Consider the following 17,898-nt stretch of genomic DNA (forward strand, 5'->3'; position numbering starts at 1 on the left):
GCTTTAACTTCCACTGTTCCTGATGACTGCCATTTCCTAATTACATTCCAAACAGAGGATATTGGCATCTGAAAACGCTTTGCTATCTTCTTATAGCCTTCTCCAGCTTTGTGAGCGTCAACTATTTTCAGTTTTCTAGACAACTGCTTAGAAGAACCCATGGTGCTGATTGTTGGGGCAAGGTCAGATGAGTCTGGGCATTTAAAACCTTTGAGATTGACATCACCTGGTCTTCCCAGATGATGATTGAGAACAATCCATGACACTGGCAGGTCTCAGCTTTGCAAAGGGGGCAGTGCATGCTATAAATTCTGCAGGGTGCCCAAACGTTTGCAGACGCCATTTTTTTGTTTTCTGTAATTTTGAAAGTGTAAATGATGGAAATAAAATCTAACTTTTTTTGACATATTATAAGAATGTCTAATCTGTAATTTGATACCTTTTGGAGATTTTTCCATCTTTCCTTGGCTTCGTTATGCACATTAATACAAATTTTTACCTGGGGTGCCCAAACTTTTGATCCCCACTGTATATCAAAAATTGGACGTTCCGGGTCCCGATCATTAGAACGGGCCCAGGGCGGTTGATGAGCCCCAACCTGGTCGCACGCTCCTAGCACAAAGGGAGATACGCAAATATGCGGCCCCGTGGAAAAAAAAAACAGTCCAGTGGGGCCACATATTTGCGTACAGTCGGCGTGAAGGGGTTAACAATAGGCAAACTTGCCCCAATGTTTCAATTGAGAAAGGAGTGCTTTTCTGACACTCCCAAGGAAAAACAACAGCAATTGGTCTGAAAAATATGATTTGCTCCATGCCCAAGAAGGTTTTTCCAGCAAGTGCAACAAATACCTAGAAATAATATTAAAATCATCAACTTTGCTACGGTATAGTTGTGGGTCGCTTATACCTGATGTTCTTATTTAAAGCTTCCCAGCTAACTTACCAAAGTAAATAGATTGTGAACATTATAAACTCACCTTTGAATCTTCTCCAAGATCCAGTGGGTTCTGTCTGATTCCTGGATCACCACTGCAACCCGACAGCTGGGACAGCTGACTGAGATCCCAAAGGGACTTGCTGGGTCTTCCCCCTGTTGTCTTTGCAACTGACAGTCTATTCCGCTGTACATTCTTTAAAATGTCACTTAAGGCACTGTGAGACTCTTGTGCGTTTCGAAAGGTTAAAGTAGGCCCTTCAAAGTTGCGACAGACTGAAAGTCGATGGCGAATTGAGTAATCAGGGACACTCACTGGATCTTTGGTACCTGAAGGGTCCTGTAATGCCAATGATTTTCTGTTATATCCACTATCTATGGGGGGCTTTCCTGTTCCAGGCATTACTGTCCTGCGTTCTGCTATGTTATTAACACTTTTAGTCAACTGTGTGGGTCCTGCTGGAATCATATAAGGCGATAGGAGGCCATCAGTTGGCTGCAGTGCTCCATTGGTGCTGAACCTCTGTGGAGAGGAAAATCCATTTGTGTAAGGCTCTGGCACAACGGGTACAACCTGGGCATTGGAACTGACATTTTCTGGCTCTTTAGACACCAATATTGTTGCAGAGGGTATTGAAAGTTTATTGCGAATCTCTTTGTTAGAGTCTTTGGCAAAATCATATCTCTGCAGGGGACGGGAAGCTGCAAACAGTGTTCGAAATTCATTGTCAAACAAGTCCGTAATTTCACCTGTTAGATGTGTGATGAGATTCCTGTCCAGGCGCGAATCACTCCATGTGAAACTGCAAAAGAAATGAATTAATGTATAAAATTGGCATGCAATTGTTCTATATTGCTAAACTTTCTAATGTAAAGTGTCCTAGTTATAGTCCACTTAAAGCTAATGTATACTGTATACCAGGGCTTGACAAATTTGCTTGGAATCTAGGAGCCAGCTAAACAAGTTAGGAGCCAGGAAACGCGCCCCGTCCCGCCAAGCTGGCGCGCAGAAGCAAACGCATACATAAGTAGCGCCCGCATATGAAAGCGGTGTTCAAACCACACATGTGAGATATCGCCATAATTGGTAGATTGAGATCAATAATTCTAGCCCTAGACCTCCTCTGTAACTCAAAACATGCAACCTGTAGAATTTTTTTAAACGTCGCCTATGGAGATTTTGAAGGATAAAAGTTTGTCGCCATTCCACGAGCGACCGCAATTTTGAAGCGTGACACGTTGGATATCAATTTACTCGGCGTAACATTATCTTTCACAATATAAAAGAAATTGGGCTAACTTTACTGGTGTCTAATTTTTTCCCAAAAAAGTGCGCTTGTAAGACCGCTGCTCAAATACGGTGTGACAGAAAGTATTGCAAAGACCGCTATTTTATTCTCTAGGGTGTTAGAATAAAAAATATATATATATGGGCCCAGATTCACAAAGGACTTACGACGGCGTATCTCCTGATACGCCGTCGTAAGTCCGAATGTGAGGCGTCGCATCTATGCGCCTGATTCATAGAATTAGATACGCCTCACTGTTGCCAAGATACGACTGACGTAAGTCTCTTATGCCGTCATATATTGGGTGCATATTTACGCTGGCCGCAAGGGGAACTTCCGTAGATTTACGCGTAGAATGAGGTAGATACGCCGATTCACAAACGTACTTGCGCCCGGCGTATTAAAATACACTGTTTACGAAAGGCGTACGACCGGCGTAACGTTACCCCTCATAAAGCAGGGGTAAGTCATGTTAAGGTATGGACGTCGGAAATGTCGGAACAGCGTCGTATTTTACGTCGACTTTTGCGTAAGTCGTCCGTGAATGGGGATGGGCGTAGGTTACGTTCACGTCAACTAAACATTGAGCCGGCGTAAGTTAGGGAGAAAATTTGACGTGATACTGAGCATGCGCGCGCATGCGCTGTTCGTTAGGTGCGTCATGTATGTGGGGTCACGAATCATTTCCATAAAACACGCCCCTTACCAGCCTACTTTGAATTATGCGGGCCGATTTACGCTACGCCGCCGCAACTTATGGAGCAAGTGCTTTGTGAATACTGCACTTGCCTGTCTAAGTGGCGGCGGCGTAGCGTAAATAGGATACGCTACGCCTGCACAAAGATACGCCCTCCTACGTGAATGTTTGGGGGTTCTAATTAGAGGGAAGGAGATGGCAGTGAAAACAGACAGGGGAAGCTCCATTAGCATTGCTGGTTGTCTTGTCATACCAACGGCCACCACAAGATCACAGAAGGAATCATAGGCCTGCAGAAGGCGATAGGCCTCAATTACCGGCTGGCGTGGCGGGGGAGGTGGGGGTGCACAGAGACACAGGATACCCCAGCTGTCCCCCCTAGGTGCCAGACCGCTAATTTTAGTCGCAATTGCGACCTGGCGCCTGGGGTTTGTCGAACCCTGCTGTATACATATATCAATATGTGTATGTATATATATATATATTTATTTATATACGTATATATATTTATAATAATACTGAAAGTAGTATTTTTTCAATTCTTTCCTTTCTCCTTCAACTTCAGCAAAGTACAGATATCTGTGACCTGTACTGGTTAGGTGGACATGCTACATGACAAGGCTATTGTTTCACGGATTATACACAGCATGGAAAACAATACTTTCTAGGTGGCTTATCAGGGGGGGGGGATGCTAAAAAGTACAAATAAGCATATACTGTAAAATATTCAGGGGAAATATGGCACAACCAAACATGTATAAAGGTAATTCTAAAATACATGTTCACGTATACAACATATTCAACTAATAGCATTGATATTTTTTGAAAAGCCTACAAAATCTTCTCTAAAATACTTGTAATAATGTAACACACCCAATGAAATGGTAATTTTAATAACAAAAAAGCAAAAAAAAATGTAATGTGAAATAAATGTATTTCTTCTCACAATTTTAAATTCTGAATAACACAGAAGAATGCATTCTATATGTTTTACCCTTTAGTTTGTAGACCATTAATATATAATAACAGTCACTTATCCTTTTATGATGTATGGACAGTATGTATTCCAGTTCCACCTGTCTGGAGCTGTTCCACTGCTATTCACATCACCTTTAGCTATGGATGAAACAATTGGCTTTGCAGAATACTATGTGCACATGGCCTGAAGCATAGAACTAAAAGAATAGTGAAAATCTTTAACGTGTCTTAAATATTTTACATTGCATGTACAGAGCACCTTTGCCTGCCAGGCTTATTTAAAGTATAGATCAATTTACCAGCTTTAGTAAATATCATATTAACAGGATATTGAAAAACAGGATTTAAATGTTTAAAGCTGAGAGGCATTTGTCATCCAAAACTGAAATATCAGGGCTGACTCTAGGCTAGCGTGTCAAAAAAACATATTGACTCATCTATGGGCTGCCTAACTCTAACATTATCCCTAACTTTATTGTTAATCCTAATGCCCCTTTCACACTGGGGCGGGAGGTGCAGCGGCGCTATACTGGCGGAATTGTGGTGGTATTCGGCCGCTAGCGGTGTGGTTTTAACCCCCACTAGCGGCCAAAAAAGGGTTAATACCGATGGCAATACGAATCTGAAGAGGCGCATTGCTGGCAGTATAGCCGCGGTTTTCCATTGCTTTCAATGGAAAGGAGCGGTGGAGGAGCGGTACCCCGCTCCTCTCACCGCTCCAAAGATGCGGCTAGCAGGACTTTTGGAGCGGTCCTGCTAGCGCACTGCTCCAGTGCAAAAGCCTTCGACCTTTCACACTGGAGAAACAGCAGTCGCTGTTTAGGGTCGGTTTGCAGGCGCTATTTTTTAGCGCAATAGCGCCTGCAAACCGCCCCAGTGTGATATGGGCCTAAATGTAATGCGAACTCTAACATTACTGGCCAGGCTTGGGCCGTGGTTTTCGGTGGAACCTACTGGTGGCAAAATGAATGACAGCTTCTTGATTAGAAAGTGTCGGCTGTTTATAAGTTTAATTGTGACCTACCACATCATTGATGATATTCTGCTTAATTTTACAAGCTTAAAAAATAAATATATATATATATTTCTGAAACGCGTGGGGTAATTTCTTATTGATTGGTCCAATAGAGGCTACTGTTATATTAACAAGAACTGTGGAATACCATCCTATTTGTAAATTGCAATCTTGGTGTGAGATGTTACACAATAATTGTTACAGACATTATTTTTTTAATACTTAAAGAGGAACTGCAGTCTGCTCACATAATTTGTAATAAAAACATATTTGCCATTCTGAAGCTTCCCTCCAACCACTTTGCATGCTTTATATATACTGTGATTCTGTACTTGCCAAATATGCTGCAGAAATCACCCTCCACTAAGTCTGGCTGCATCCATTTTAACTGTGGGCAGCTGAAGCTGCTGCCTGTTTCACTTCCTGGATTTATACAGACACACAGAGGCCCACCTCGAGCTCTGCATCTCTCATTGGCCCTCTTATGATTCATCCCCCCTCCCTTCCTGGCAAACTCTCCCGAAAGTGAGAGACGAGCTGTACATGATGTCATAAGCCTCGGCTGATGACCAGACAAGAAACAGGAAGTGGGCTGTATAAGGTTTTTACTGGCAGAAAAAAAAATGTTTTACTATCCAAAGTTAAAACAACAAGGGCAGAAGATTTAATAGATGTAAAAGTTCAAAAAATTACTGAAGGTCTGCTTTAATTTAAAGTGATGTTAGACACATTGTTTCATTTATATTGTCCATTATATTTCATTTATATTTATATTGGGCCAGATTCATAAAGGATGTACGCCGGCGTATCTCCAGATACGCCGCCGTAATTTCAAATGTGTGCCGTCGCATCTTTACGCCGATTCACAAAGCTAGATACGTCCAAAAACATGACTTCAGCCATCCGACGTAACTTGCCTATGCCGGCGAATCGTAGGCGCATAGTTACGCTGGACGCATTTGGCGTTCCCATTATAAATATGCAAATGACCTAGATATGCCGATTCACGAACGTACTTGCGCCCGGCATATTAATATACTCTGTTTACGTAAGGCGTACGACCGGCGTAACTTTACCCCTCATAAAGCAGGGGTAAGTCATGTTAAGGTATGGACGTCGGAAATGTCGGAACAGCGTCGTATTTTACGTCGTTTGTGTAAGTCGTACGTGAATGGGGATGGACGTAGGTTACGTTCACGTCGACTAAGCAATTTACGCTACGCCGCCGCAACTTACGGAGCAAATGCATTGTGAATACTGCACTTGCCTGTCTAAGTTGCGGCAGTGTAGCGTAAATAGGATATAAAAGGAAAAGCTGCGCTGCAAGTTAAATCAACATAAATAATCAATTATGTTAAAGGCACACAAAATCCCAGTGCAAAACTGAAAAAAAGATTTGTGCAAAAGTCCATGTAGGATGTATCACAGAAGATTGCAGGAAGTGACAGAAAGTTCTCCAAATGGGTGAGGCTAAATATCCAGGCAAAAATCTTGTGAATCAGATGACAAATCCTCCACCACTTATGTACCAACTGCTTACCAGAGCAAGAATTAAATCAGGCATGTATAACATGGGTCAATAAGGGTCCTGGATAAACTGCCACTCTCTCTCCTGTATCACCAATCTTCTATGTCAGACCAACTTTCTCCATAGATGTAACCTGCTTAAAGATTAGTCAAAAAACAGGTCTCCTTTCCTGTCTGACAGACCTGGGCTGTGTGACAGATCTGTGTAAATCCCAGGCCTGGATGGACAAGAACACTAATCTTTAAGCAGGTTACATCTATGGAGAAAGTTGGTCTGACATAGAGGATTGGTGATACAGGAGAGAGAGTGGCAGTTTATCCAGGACCCTTATTGACCCATGTTATACATGCCTGATTTAATTCTTGCTCTGGTAAGCAGTTGGTACATAAGTGGTGGAGGATTTGTCATCTGATTCACAAGATTTTTGCCTGGATATTTAGCCTCACCCATTTGGAGAACTTTCTGTCACTTCCTGCAATCTTCTGTGATACATCCTACATGGACTTTTGCACAAATCTTTTTTTCAGTTTTGCACTGGGATTTTGTGTGCCTTTAACATAATTGATTATTTATGTTGATTTAACTTGCAGTGCAGCTTTTCCTTTTATATTGTATTTATGTGTGTATCTTACATATAAGCTGCAGCAGCCTTTTTTTATTTTTATGTTTTTCCATTATATTTTATATTATTTTTCACATATTTTTATAGTGTCATCACTATCTCACATATCAGACCTGCGCAGTATCTTCCAATATATGTAAATAGGATATGCTACGCCCACACAAAGATGCGCCCAGATACATGAATCTGGCCCATTATATTTATTTATATTTATGGATGATGGCACTGTAATTATCTTAATACAAAAATAAAAAAGCTTTTCCCTAATGGATATACAGCTGTCACATGACCCAGCTCTTTCCCAGCATGTCTGCAGGGAAACATAAGCAGGAGGAACTTCTAGTCCTCTGCTGCTGGTCACATGTTAAAAAAAAAAAAAACAGCCTTTCGAATACAGAGTAAAAATAAATAATTAATATTAATAAACTGTTTTAAATTGTCATACAAATATAATGTATATTTGAAATCAAATTTGTATTATTCTTTCGCAATAACATAGTGTGGATGGATTTCTGCCAGTCACAGGCTGTGTCACGCCCATCCAGCCTGTGTCATAGAATAACAGGGAGGTGAAGTCTCCATTAATGTACATGTAATATTCAGCCTCCATTGTGTTTTGTTGATTAGGGGGTATGGAGGAGGAGGTTGGGAGTGGGCTGTCATTTACCACTGTGTATACACCCATATGTGTGACTCTATAGTCACATGGGCTGCTCAGATGTGATAGGGAGGAAATGCTTAACATAGAAACTCGCTGCAGAATCACTAGCTGAATTGGGGACAGAAGGTGAAGATAGAGAGCAGCAGGATCAACATTTATTTTTTTTCCAGAATACAGAAACTGGATCTCATAGTGACTGAGTAAGTATGAACAGCATGTAATACACCATTTATTGATAGTTTTTTTATGATGTTGGTTAATTAGTAACACTTGGAAGCGGTGCTTCTCAATTCCAGTTCTCAAGGCACACCAACAGGTCATGTTTTCAGGATTTTCCTCAGATAAAATGGCTGTGGTATTTACTAAGGCAGTGAAACTGATCAAATCACCTGTGCAATAATAATAAAATAATGGAAAGCCTGAAAACATGACCAGTTTGTGCGCCTTGAGAACTGGAATTGAGAAACACTGCTTAAAAAGTTTACTTTTAGTAACATGTTACATGTTACACCCATATTTAAAGTGTAACATGAAACATGTTACTAACGGACTGACCCCCGCACCTCCCCAATCTAACATCAAGCAGGTATCCCCCCCCCCCAAAAAATGTGGCTGAGTGGGGCTCCACCCGCCTGGTCGCATCACTCATTCACAGTGTCCTGTGAATGACAAGTTACAAGGTCCGGCAGCCTTTGTGATTGTCGACATAGGCGTGCGCACGGGGTGTGCCGGGTGTGCCTGGGCACACCCTAATCCCCACGAACGCAACATGCACAGCGGCAGTTGGGTGGCCAGCGCAGCGTAGGGTTGCCACCTGTACTGACACATGTGCCTGGGACGGGTACACATTCCATCGTCCTGTGGCCTAGACGGGCGGCGCGATGCTCTCTGAGCCAGTGGGTGCCCTGCAGCCCTGTGATTGGCCGAACGGGCGGTGTGCAGGGCGGGCCGGGAAGCAGACATGGGGGTCTGTGAATGGCCCTGCGGAGCTGGTGTTGGTCATGTGTGGAGGCGTGGGCGGGGCTGTGCACAGTGAATTCCAATCGATAAACGTGCCTGCTTGCTCCCGGAGTCTTGCCTCACGTGTGTCTCCTGAGGTGAGGGCTCATCTGCTCTGTGTCACCCCCCTCCTCTGCTCTGTGTCACCCCCCTCCTCTGCTCTGTGTCACCCCCCTCCTCTGCTCTGTGTCACCACCCCTCCTCTGGTCTGTGTCACCACCCCTCCTCTGCTCTGTGTCACCACCCCTCCTCTGCTCTGTGTCACCCCCCTCCTATGTGTCACCCCCTCCTCCTCTGCTCTGTGTCACCCCCCTCCTCCTCTGCTCTGTGTCACCCCCCTCCTCTGCTCTGTCTCACCCCCCTCCTCTGCTCTGTCTCACCCCCTCTCTCTCACTTAGCCTCTCGCTCACCTCCTCTCTCTCTCTCTCCCCCTCTCTCTCTCCCCCTCTCTCATCCTCACTCCTCTCTCTCCCTCTCTCATCCTCACCCCTCCCCCTCCTCTCTCTCCCCCCTCTCTCTCACCCCCCACCAACTCACCCATCTCTCTCTCTCTTCAGGGGGTGGGGATCCCATGAGGATGGGAAAAGAAAGGAAAACGACACTACAGTAGAGGAGATCCACCCCCACACTTTCTCGCTCAAACCGGCTCTCGGTAAGGCATGGGGTTCTTTCGTGGGGAAGGGGACACTGATGGGTGGGTTCCCTGTTCCGATCCAAGGGAAAGGGAGTCCTGGTGGACTACAAGGCCCAGCATTTTACTATAGAAGGCATTGTGTTTGAGGTTTGAGGTGCACACCCTAATGCAATAGGCTGCGCACGCCTATGGTTGTCGACTTGTAGTTTTCAATGAACTACCATGGGGCTTTTTCACGCCGTGGTACTTCATTCTCTCTCTCTTCCTGTTAGATTGTATCTGCTTGTCCATATGGGATGTATGGGCACACAGATGCACTGGCAAATCTGCTGGAGACCTGCATGGCACCAGTGATCTGCTGATTGCTGGTACAATGCTTTATACGCTCCAAAAAAAATGCATACATTTTTTTTTTACCTGCAAAAAAATGTTTCATGCATACTTCTGTAATTTTATGGCCTAAAAAGACCCAGGGGGTACTAGATACTGTGTATATATTTGGATTAGGGATAAAAAAAATGGATCCTGTTCCTCTAAAGCATGTTATATAGCACAGTGCTTGTGCTGTGTAATTTGGCCCCCTGTATCACCTAAAAAACCTGGCTGATCCTGTCAGTTTCTGCCCTCCCCTCTGTAAACTGACCACGGGTTATCATGGCTGCTGAGCCCTAACACCGTGGTCAGTTTACATGCCTCTGTCATCTGCTGTGTCATCTCTCTCCCCCGACCCCCCCCCTTGCCTGTCAGCTCCATCCTCTTGTAAAATAATACTGTTAAGTCTCTACAATCCCTTCTGTTAGATAATAACATGTGGCCCAATGTATGTCCTTTATAAAAAGAAAAGCCGATATCTACCTTATTTCAGAGCGTCTCCTGGCACTCACATGACTCCTCTGCTCTCTCTCCTCTCCTCCTCCTGATGTCAGCGGTCTTGGCCCCTTCCACTGTATCTGCCAGATGGGGAGAATAGAGAGCCAAGGAGTCACGTGAGTGCCAGGAGGCACTCTTATATAAAAAATGATGCATCTTTAGTATGCGGGATATAATTGTGAACTTTTTACACAGGATGTGCCTCTGTCTCAGGCTAGTGCATGAGATATGTAAATAACCTGCCACTCACAGCAAGGGGGCGAAACGGACTAAGGTTTTTCTCTGTAAGTCTGTTTTATTTCACTGAACAATAAAAGAGGATTGCTCAAGGCCTCGTACACACGGCCGAGGAACTCGACGTGCCAAACACATCGAGTTCCTCGGCCAGTTCAGCACTGAAGCCGCCGAGGAGCTCGGCGGGGCGAGAGCTCCCATAGAACAAAGAGGAAATAGAGAACATGTTCTCTATTTCCTCGCCGAGCTCCTCGTCGGCTTCCTCGGCCGAAAGTGTACACACGGCCGGGTTTCTCGGCAGAATTCAGCCAGAAACTCGGTCGGAAGCTGAATTCTGCCGAGGAAACTGGTCGTGTGTACGGGGCCTCAGAGTTGGATTAACTCTGTGTGGCAAGACTGGGCACAGATGATAGAAAATCTTATACCCTACATTGTGACATCAAAAAAATAAAAATAAATTGGGTTTACATCCACTTTAAGTAAATCAACCCTCCTGTGTTTAGGGTCAGTCACTCACATGTGACTGCTGCATGGGAGATTACAAACATGTGAGCGCCCACGATTATCTGCAGAAGCCAGCAACATCCTATTGCTTTCAATGGGGCCTCCCGCAGCTAATCATAGAAACTCCCACTGAGGTTCTCACATCTAAATGAATTGTAGGTGCATTTGCAGAAGTGAATGTCTTTCTTATATAGGCCACAGTATCAACTGTGTTTGGTGTGCAAACATTCCTAGATTTTCTCTGTGTATAAAGGGACACACAAAGTAGAATAATTCATCTCCTATCATTTAGCATCCACACCCAGGGGATAGAAGAGACGCCTACTCTGTTTAGGTAACAAAACTCAGAGAGCCTTTAATATGCTTTTCTATTAGCAAATAGCTAAACAGAATAGGGAAAAGCAGGTAATAGTTTGTAAAAGCTCAAATCCTAGGTGCATGTTTCCTTTAGATGAGCTTCATTTTCTCTAAAAGCAGCAGAGCTGAATCTTATTGATATACATACCTATAGGATCCTGTGATTACAGAGTTACCATCAATTAGGAGAAATTTCTCTTTTAGCTTTCCTGTTACTTGTTTCAGTTGTCTTGTACTAAAGGTACATCCCGTTAGAATCCTTACTCGCATGTTCTGGTAAAATGGAGAGGCAGAAGTTATGGTAAAAACTATATATATTGTATTCTTAGCATAAAATACATGTATTTTCATCTGGGGTTACATGCTAGAAATCTCAGAAATAAATTCCCTGTACATGTGGTGTATCTAATTCTATATAATGCATGCAAATAGCTAGATTCAGAAAGAGTTAAGCCGGCGTATCAGTAGATACGCCGTCGTAACTCTGAATCTAAGCCGTCGTATCTTTAAGTGTATTCTCAAAATGAGATACACTTAAATCTAGCTAAGATACGAAGGCCTGCGCCGTCGTATCTTAGCTTTCTATTTAGGCCGGCTGCTAGGGGCGTGAACGCTGATTTACACCTAGAATGTGTAAATCAGCGAGATACGCCTATTCACGAACGTACGATTGCCCGTCGCATGTAAAGATATACCGTTTACATCAGGCATTTTCAGGCGTAAAGTTAGTCCAACAATAAGCTGGCCTAGCCAATGTTAAGTATGGACTTCGTTCCCGTGTCGAATTTTGAAAATTTTACGTCGTTTGCGTAAGATAGTCCATGAATGGGGCTGGACGTAATTTACGTTCACGTCGAAATCAATAAGTCCTTGCGACGTACTTTGGAGCAATGCACACTGGGATATGTCCACGGACGGCGCATGAATCCAGCTAATAAAGCAAAAAGGAAAAATTTGCTTAGTACAAATATTTAATATCAGAATACTTTATTAATCCCAATGGGAAATTGTATATAATAGGTAAGGCCAACTCTGTACTTTTTGGTTTAAGGATGAACTACAGAAGTCCTGGTAATGATATTTTAGCATCAATACTTCCAGTTCCAGGCTCCTGTACTGGTTAGCAGTGGCAGCACTAGGGGATGGCTTTTGGGGCTATTGCCCAGAATCTGTGGCCCATAGCCTTCGAGTCTCTCACAGGGACGAATCCAGGAGGGGGCAACAGGGCAATTGTCCCCGCCCCCGAGAAAGTAGTGGGTGGGCAGGACGGTGAGTGGGCTTGGCGGATGAGCGATGGGCAGACAGTCCAGATCCCTGAGAAAGTAGCGGGTGGGCAGAATGGTGAGTGGGCACGGTGGGTAAGCGAATAGGCTTGATGGTGAGTGGGCCTGGTGGGTGAGCTGATAGGCAGGATGGTGAGCGGACCTAATGGGCAGGCAATCCAGTGAGCAGGCAATCAGAGAGATGACATCATCTCTCACCGCCCTCCCTGCATCACTGCAGTTCTGCCCTCACTGTGCAGCCTCGGGCAGCAGAGAGAATACACCATCTCTTACTGCTGCCCTAACTCTGGGACACTAGGCAGGGACACAATCACTGGCAAGTGACAATCTGCATCTTGTGGCAAGTGGCGTGGCAAGTGACAATCTGCATCTTGTGGCAAGTGGCGTGGCAAGTGACAATCTGCATCTAGTGGCAAATGACAATCTGTGTCTTGTGGCAAGTATTGTTGGCAAGTGACAATCTGCATCTTGTGGCAAGTGAAAATCTCCATCTTATGGCAAATGACAAGCTGCATCTGGTGGCAGGTGACGTGGCAAGTAGCAAGCTGCATCTGGTGGCATGTGATGGTGGCAATTGTCACACTCAGGGCTCCCACTGAATCTGCAATATGGTGAGCTGAACTATTTAATTTTATATTACAATGTAATGTAGAGATCTCTTGTGAAGTTGATGAAAGTGTTAAGACTGTAAGGTTGGCCTTAACACTTTCATCACTGGCAGTGCCTCTCCCAAGACTAAACTCTGGATCCCCCCCTGGTCTCTTACCAGGTGCAGCGGTCCCATACTCCTGCTGTGGAAGTCCCAGTTCCTGCTCGCCAATAACTGATATTCCAGTGGTGGTTGGTTTCTAGGACCATCCAGTGTCTAGCATTCAACCACCCCAGCATTCAGTTCAGTGGAGAGCGAAACTTTCCTGGCTTGCACTCATGTCCTGGGCAGGCTGCTGCCACACCTCTCGGCTCACTGTCTCATCAGTGGTTGGTTGCTATCACAGTTTGTCTAACTCCCCTCCTTCCCAGTGTGGAACCTTCTCATTTAGAGCCTGAAAAATAAAACGACTGCAGCCTCCACATCTGATGATTGGTATAATTCAATATATACAGTAAGCTCTGTGCAGGAGAGAGCAGACAATGGCTGGGAGGTGAAGTCACCCATGGACTTACTATGTGTCTTCCGTTGTTGGCTGCCTTTCCTGCACACGCCTACACAAAGAAAACACCCCAAAAAAAATTGTACAGCCAGGGCCATCTTTAAGGCAGAGCAAAAGGGGCAGCTGTCCTGGGCCCTGTCATTGTTGTGGGGCCCTACAGTAGCTGCCTCATACTTGCCAACTATCCCAGTTTACATTCCCTTGTCCCTTGAGGTTTTAGTCCTGTGATGTGTCCTGATATCTCAGTGTGAAGTGCTGCTACTAATCCTTCCCAGCTCTGCCCTATTGTTGTGTACAGATGACCCACCTGCAGACCCTGTATTGACATGTAAATAACCATAATTCATATGTAAATAACGGGAGCATTAATAAGTAAATAGCGGCAGCATTCATATGTAAATAGCTGAGGCCAGCGGCATTCATATGTAAAAAAAGGTGTCATTCATATGTATATTATGCCCTTCTGCAGTGAAGAAATTATGTGGTGTAACCTCTAGCAACCAATCAGTGAGCAGTATTACTGTAGATAAATCTCCAGCAACCAATCAACAAGAAGAAATCCTGTGCTGTAACCTCTAGCAACTAATCAGTGAGCCGTAATGTGTGCTGTAATCTCTAGCAACCAGTCAGTAAATAGTAATGATATGCTGTAACCTCTGTCAACCAATCGCAATCACTGCCTGATCTGATACAGTAAACTGATTTTAAGTCTTGCTTATATTTATTGTATGTCTCAGAGCAGGTGGATAACAAAATTGCATGAGGGGGCCCCAAGAATATTTTTGCCCAGGGTCCAATCAACAATAAAGACAGCCCTGTGTACAGCGATTACAGAGTTAGATAGATTAGTCTAATGCCGCGTACACACCATCACTTTATGTGATGAAAAAAAACGACGTTTTTAAAAACGTCAATTTAAATGACCGTGTGTGGGGGAAAACGTCGTTTTATGTCTTTATGAAGCATGCTTCAATTTTATGTGTCGTTTTTCAAAACGTAGTTTTTTACTTCACAGAAATTGACCGTGTGTAGCAAAAAACGCCGTTTAAAACTACGTTTTTACACCCGCGCATGCCCAGAAGCTAGTTATGAAGCGAGCTTCAATGGAAAAACGTGGTGAACGTAACCTCGCTTTGCTAGAGCATTATGAAAAAACGATGGTGTGTAGGCAACTTCGTCTTTGAAAATTGAAGTTTCAAAAACGTCGTTTTTTACTTCACAGAAAATGTCGTTTTTTTTCATCACATAAAGTGATGGTGTGTACGCGGCATTAGAATGTGGCTGCCAGTAGATTTAGAGGCTGAACTTTTACTTTTTACTTTCAAGGATGTATCTTTGTAAAACAGATCCATTTGAGTGACACCTGTTTATTTTCGGCACTGATGGCATTCCAGTACTAAGATTGCTACATTTGTAACTTCCAGTCTCAGGATGTTACAAGGAGGAGGTAGGAGGACAGGGCTTCTCAGTACAGCACATTCCACCCAATTGTATGTAGCACAGCGTTTATACAGCCATATACTAGAGCAGGCTTTCACAACTTTATTTACAAAAGACAAATCCACTTTGCACTGCAAGTACAAACTACAAGTGCAAAGTGCACTTGAAATTGCACTGAAAATGCACTTGGAAGTGCAGTCGCTGTAGATCCGAAGGGGACATGCAAGGAAAAAAAAAATAATAATTTTAGCTTGCACATGATTGGATAATAAAATCATCAGAGCTTCCCTTCATTTCAGATCTACCCCTCAGATTTACAGCGACTGCACTTCCAAGTGCACTTTCAGTGCAATTTGCACTTGTAGTTTGCACTGGTAGTGCAAAGTGGATTTGCCTTGCGTAAATAACCCCCTGAGGAACCCTTTAAAGGAGAAGTACAGCCAAAGCTAGTTTGGTTGTACTTCTTCTGTGGATCACAAGAGTTCAGTTCATTCTGCACTCCTGTGACCCCTTTTCAGCAGACAGCTGCTGATGTCACAGAGCCGGTCTAGGTTCTGGAAGGATTGTGACCATATGGTACGAGGTATGAATTTGGGGACCCGGTACTAGCCGGTCGTAGGTCCCCTGGACCCGAAACGTGGCACACATGTATCCCCATTATTCCTCTACAAGTGTGCAAAGTTTATTGTTTGGGGGACCTACAGCTGGGGAGCACCGATTTTTTCAAAGCCAGGCACCCCTTCCATAGACTCCCATGTTAAACGTCAGTCTAGTCATGGACACAGTGAGGCATGGGCACAGTGAGGTATGGACACAGTGAGGCATGGGCACAGTGAGGTATGGACACAGTGAGGCATGGGCACAGTGAGGTATGGACACAGTGAGGCATGAACACAGTGAGGCATGCACATGGACACAGTGAGGCACAGTGAGGCATGCAGATGGACACCCTAGGCTTATACTCGAGGCAATACGTTTTCCCATTTTTTTGTGGTAAAATTAGGTGCCTCGGCTTATACTCGGGTCGGCTTATACTCGAGTATATACGGTGTATGATTATATTATATGATATATTATGGTATAACAAATATGCTAACAGGAAAATATTTTTGCTCTTAAACAATTAAATTCCTGTTTTAATTTTGGCAGCAAATGTCCATTCGTAATAGTAAAAAATTCTAATTTTAGTTGAAAGTGTCCATACAGTAGAAAGATGAAACATGATTGGTTGGCAACAACTCAACTTTTGTTATTTTTTATTTTTTTCCATGGATGAGAACCAAAGAACAGATTTATTTTAACTAGGAAAGAAAATGCACTTATAGGGCCAAATCCACAAAAGGGATACGACGGCTTAATTGCTGTAACGCCGTCGTATCCCTGTTCCTAACTATGGAACTGATCCACAGAATCAGTTTTCCATAGATAGGCAGAAGATCCGACATGTGTAAGGGACTTACACTGCCGGATCTTAGGATGCAGTACCGCATCCGCCGCTGGGGGCATTTCTCGTCGAAATGCCGCCTCGGGTATGCAAATTAGCACTTTTCAGCTTCGTTTTTTCTCCGTAAGTTTTAGTTTGCATACGCAAAATTAGGGCTGCTTTTACAAGGTGTAAAGTTAGTACACCATGTAAAAGCAGACCTTTCTGTCCAGCGACGCGATTTTTTTTTAAATTTGAATTTTTTTTTCCCGCCGTATCTTTTTTTTTTCCCGACGCAACTTTATTGACCCGTCGCAATCCACAAAGCTTGGCGTAACGTAATTTCGCGTTATGCACGTCGGGAAAATGACGTCACGAGCATGCGCAGTACGGCCGGCGCGGGAGCGCGCCTAATTTAAATGGGAATCGCCCCCATTACAATAGGAACGCCTTGCGCCGGCGGAATTTAAGTTACACAGCCCAAAATTTCTAGGTAAGTGCTTTGTGGATCGGGCACTTAGGTAGAAATTTTAAGGCAGTGTAACTTAAATGGGAAAAATAAGTTACGCCGGATCTTTGTGGATTTGGCCCATAGTAGCTAAGACAAACTTATGGAGGTTTTTTAAACATTTGAGCCATACAATAAATTGAAGAAAGTAAAATGTAAATGTACCTCTGTGAATCGGACATTAACTCCTGTGGTTTCCACCATATGAAGGAAAGCGGACAGATGATGAGAACTCAGAATTATGTACACGGGAACCATTCTTCGCGTGGCTGCTTCATGCAAGTCCAGGAAAATATCTGGATCAGTGAAAATGTCCATGACTATTGCGATAACCTGGATAAAACAAATATTTGCTGTGACAGCACCATACAAACAGCAGGTATTATTTTTGTTAAGGTGTCTACAAATATCAGAAAACAATCGCACATTATTATTTGCACTTATTTGCTCTTTGACACTGATGGTCATTTCCATCTGCTCGGGGGCTGCTGCCTGCTGTGCTCTGCCTGCCTGATACACATTTTCATGCTTTTAGAATAATAATTTATTCCAGTAACAACCTTTAAGTGATTTAAAGGCAACTAAAAACCAAATAAAAAAGAATGGTCGCTTTCCTCGTTCTCGCAGTTACCACCAGCTCTGTAGGCTCCTCCTTCAGGTGCTTCCTGTACCAAGCCAGGTACTGAGGAGGCACCTGTGTGTGTGCGCTTCCGCCAGGTCCTGTGCTGAGCTGTGTGTGACCCAGTGGCGGTTTGTGCATAGAGGGCGC

At 43.9% G+C, this 17,898-nt stretch overlaps 1 protein-coding gene across 1 annotated transcript in view; it reads right to left on the reverse strand.

Annotated features, from left to right (window-relative positions):
- Positions 1-17,898, reverse strand: part of FAM83E (family with sequence similarity 83 member E) — a 99,184-nt gene that overhangs the window by 23,327 nt on the left and 57,959 nt on the right. The window contains exons 3-5 of the mRNA XM_040325662.1: positions 17,295-17,462; positions 11,473-11,597; positions 980-1,739 (exon numbers count right to left, since the gene is read on the reverse strand). Coding sequence (XP_040181596.1) covers positions 980-1,739; positions 11,473-11,597; positions 17,295-17,462 — 1,053 coding nt within the window. The remainder of the gene's footprint in view (positions 1-979; positions 1,740-11,472; positions 11,598-17,294; positions 17,463-17,898) is intronic.

The sequence above is a fragment of the Rana temporaria genome, chromosome 10, assembly GCF_905171775.1.
Source record: "Rana temporaria chromosome 10, aRanTem1.1, whole genome shotgun sequence".
Classification (NCBI taxonomy): Eukaryota; Metazoa; Chordata; class Amphibia; order Anura; family Ranidae; genus Rana; species Rana temporaria.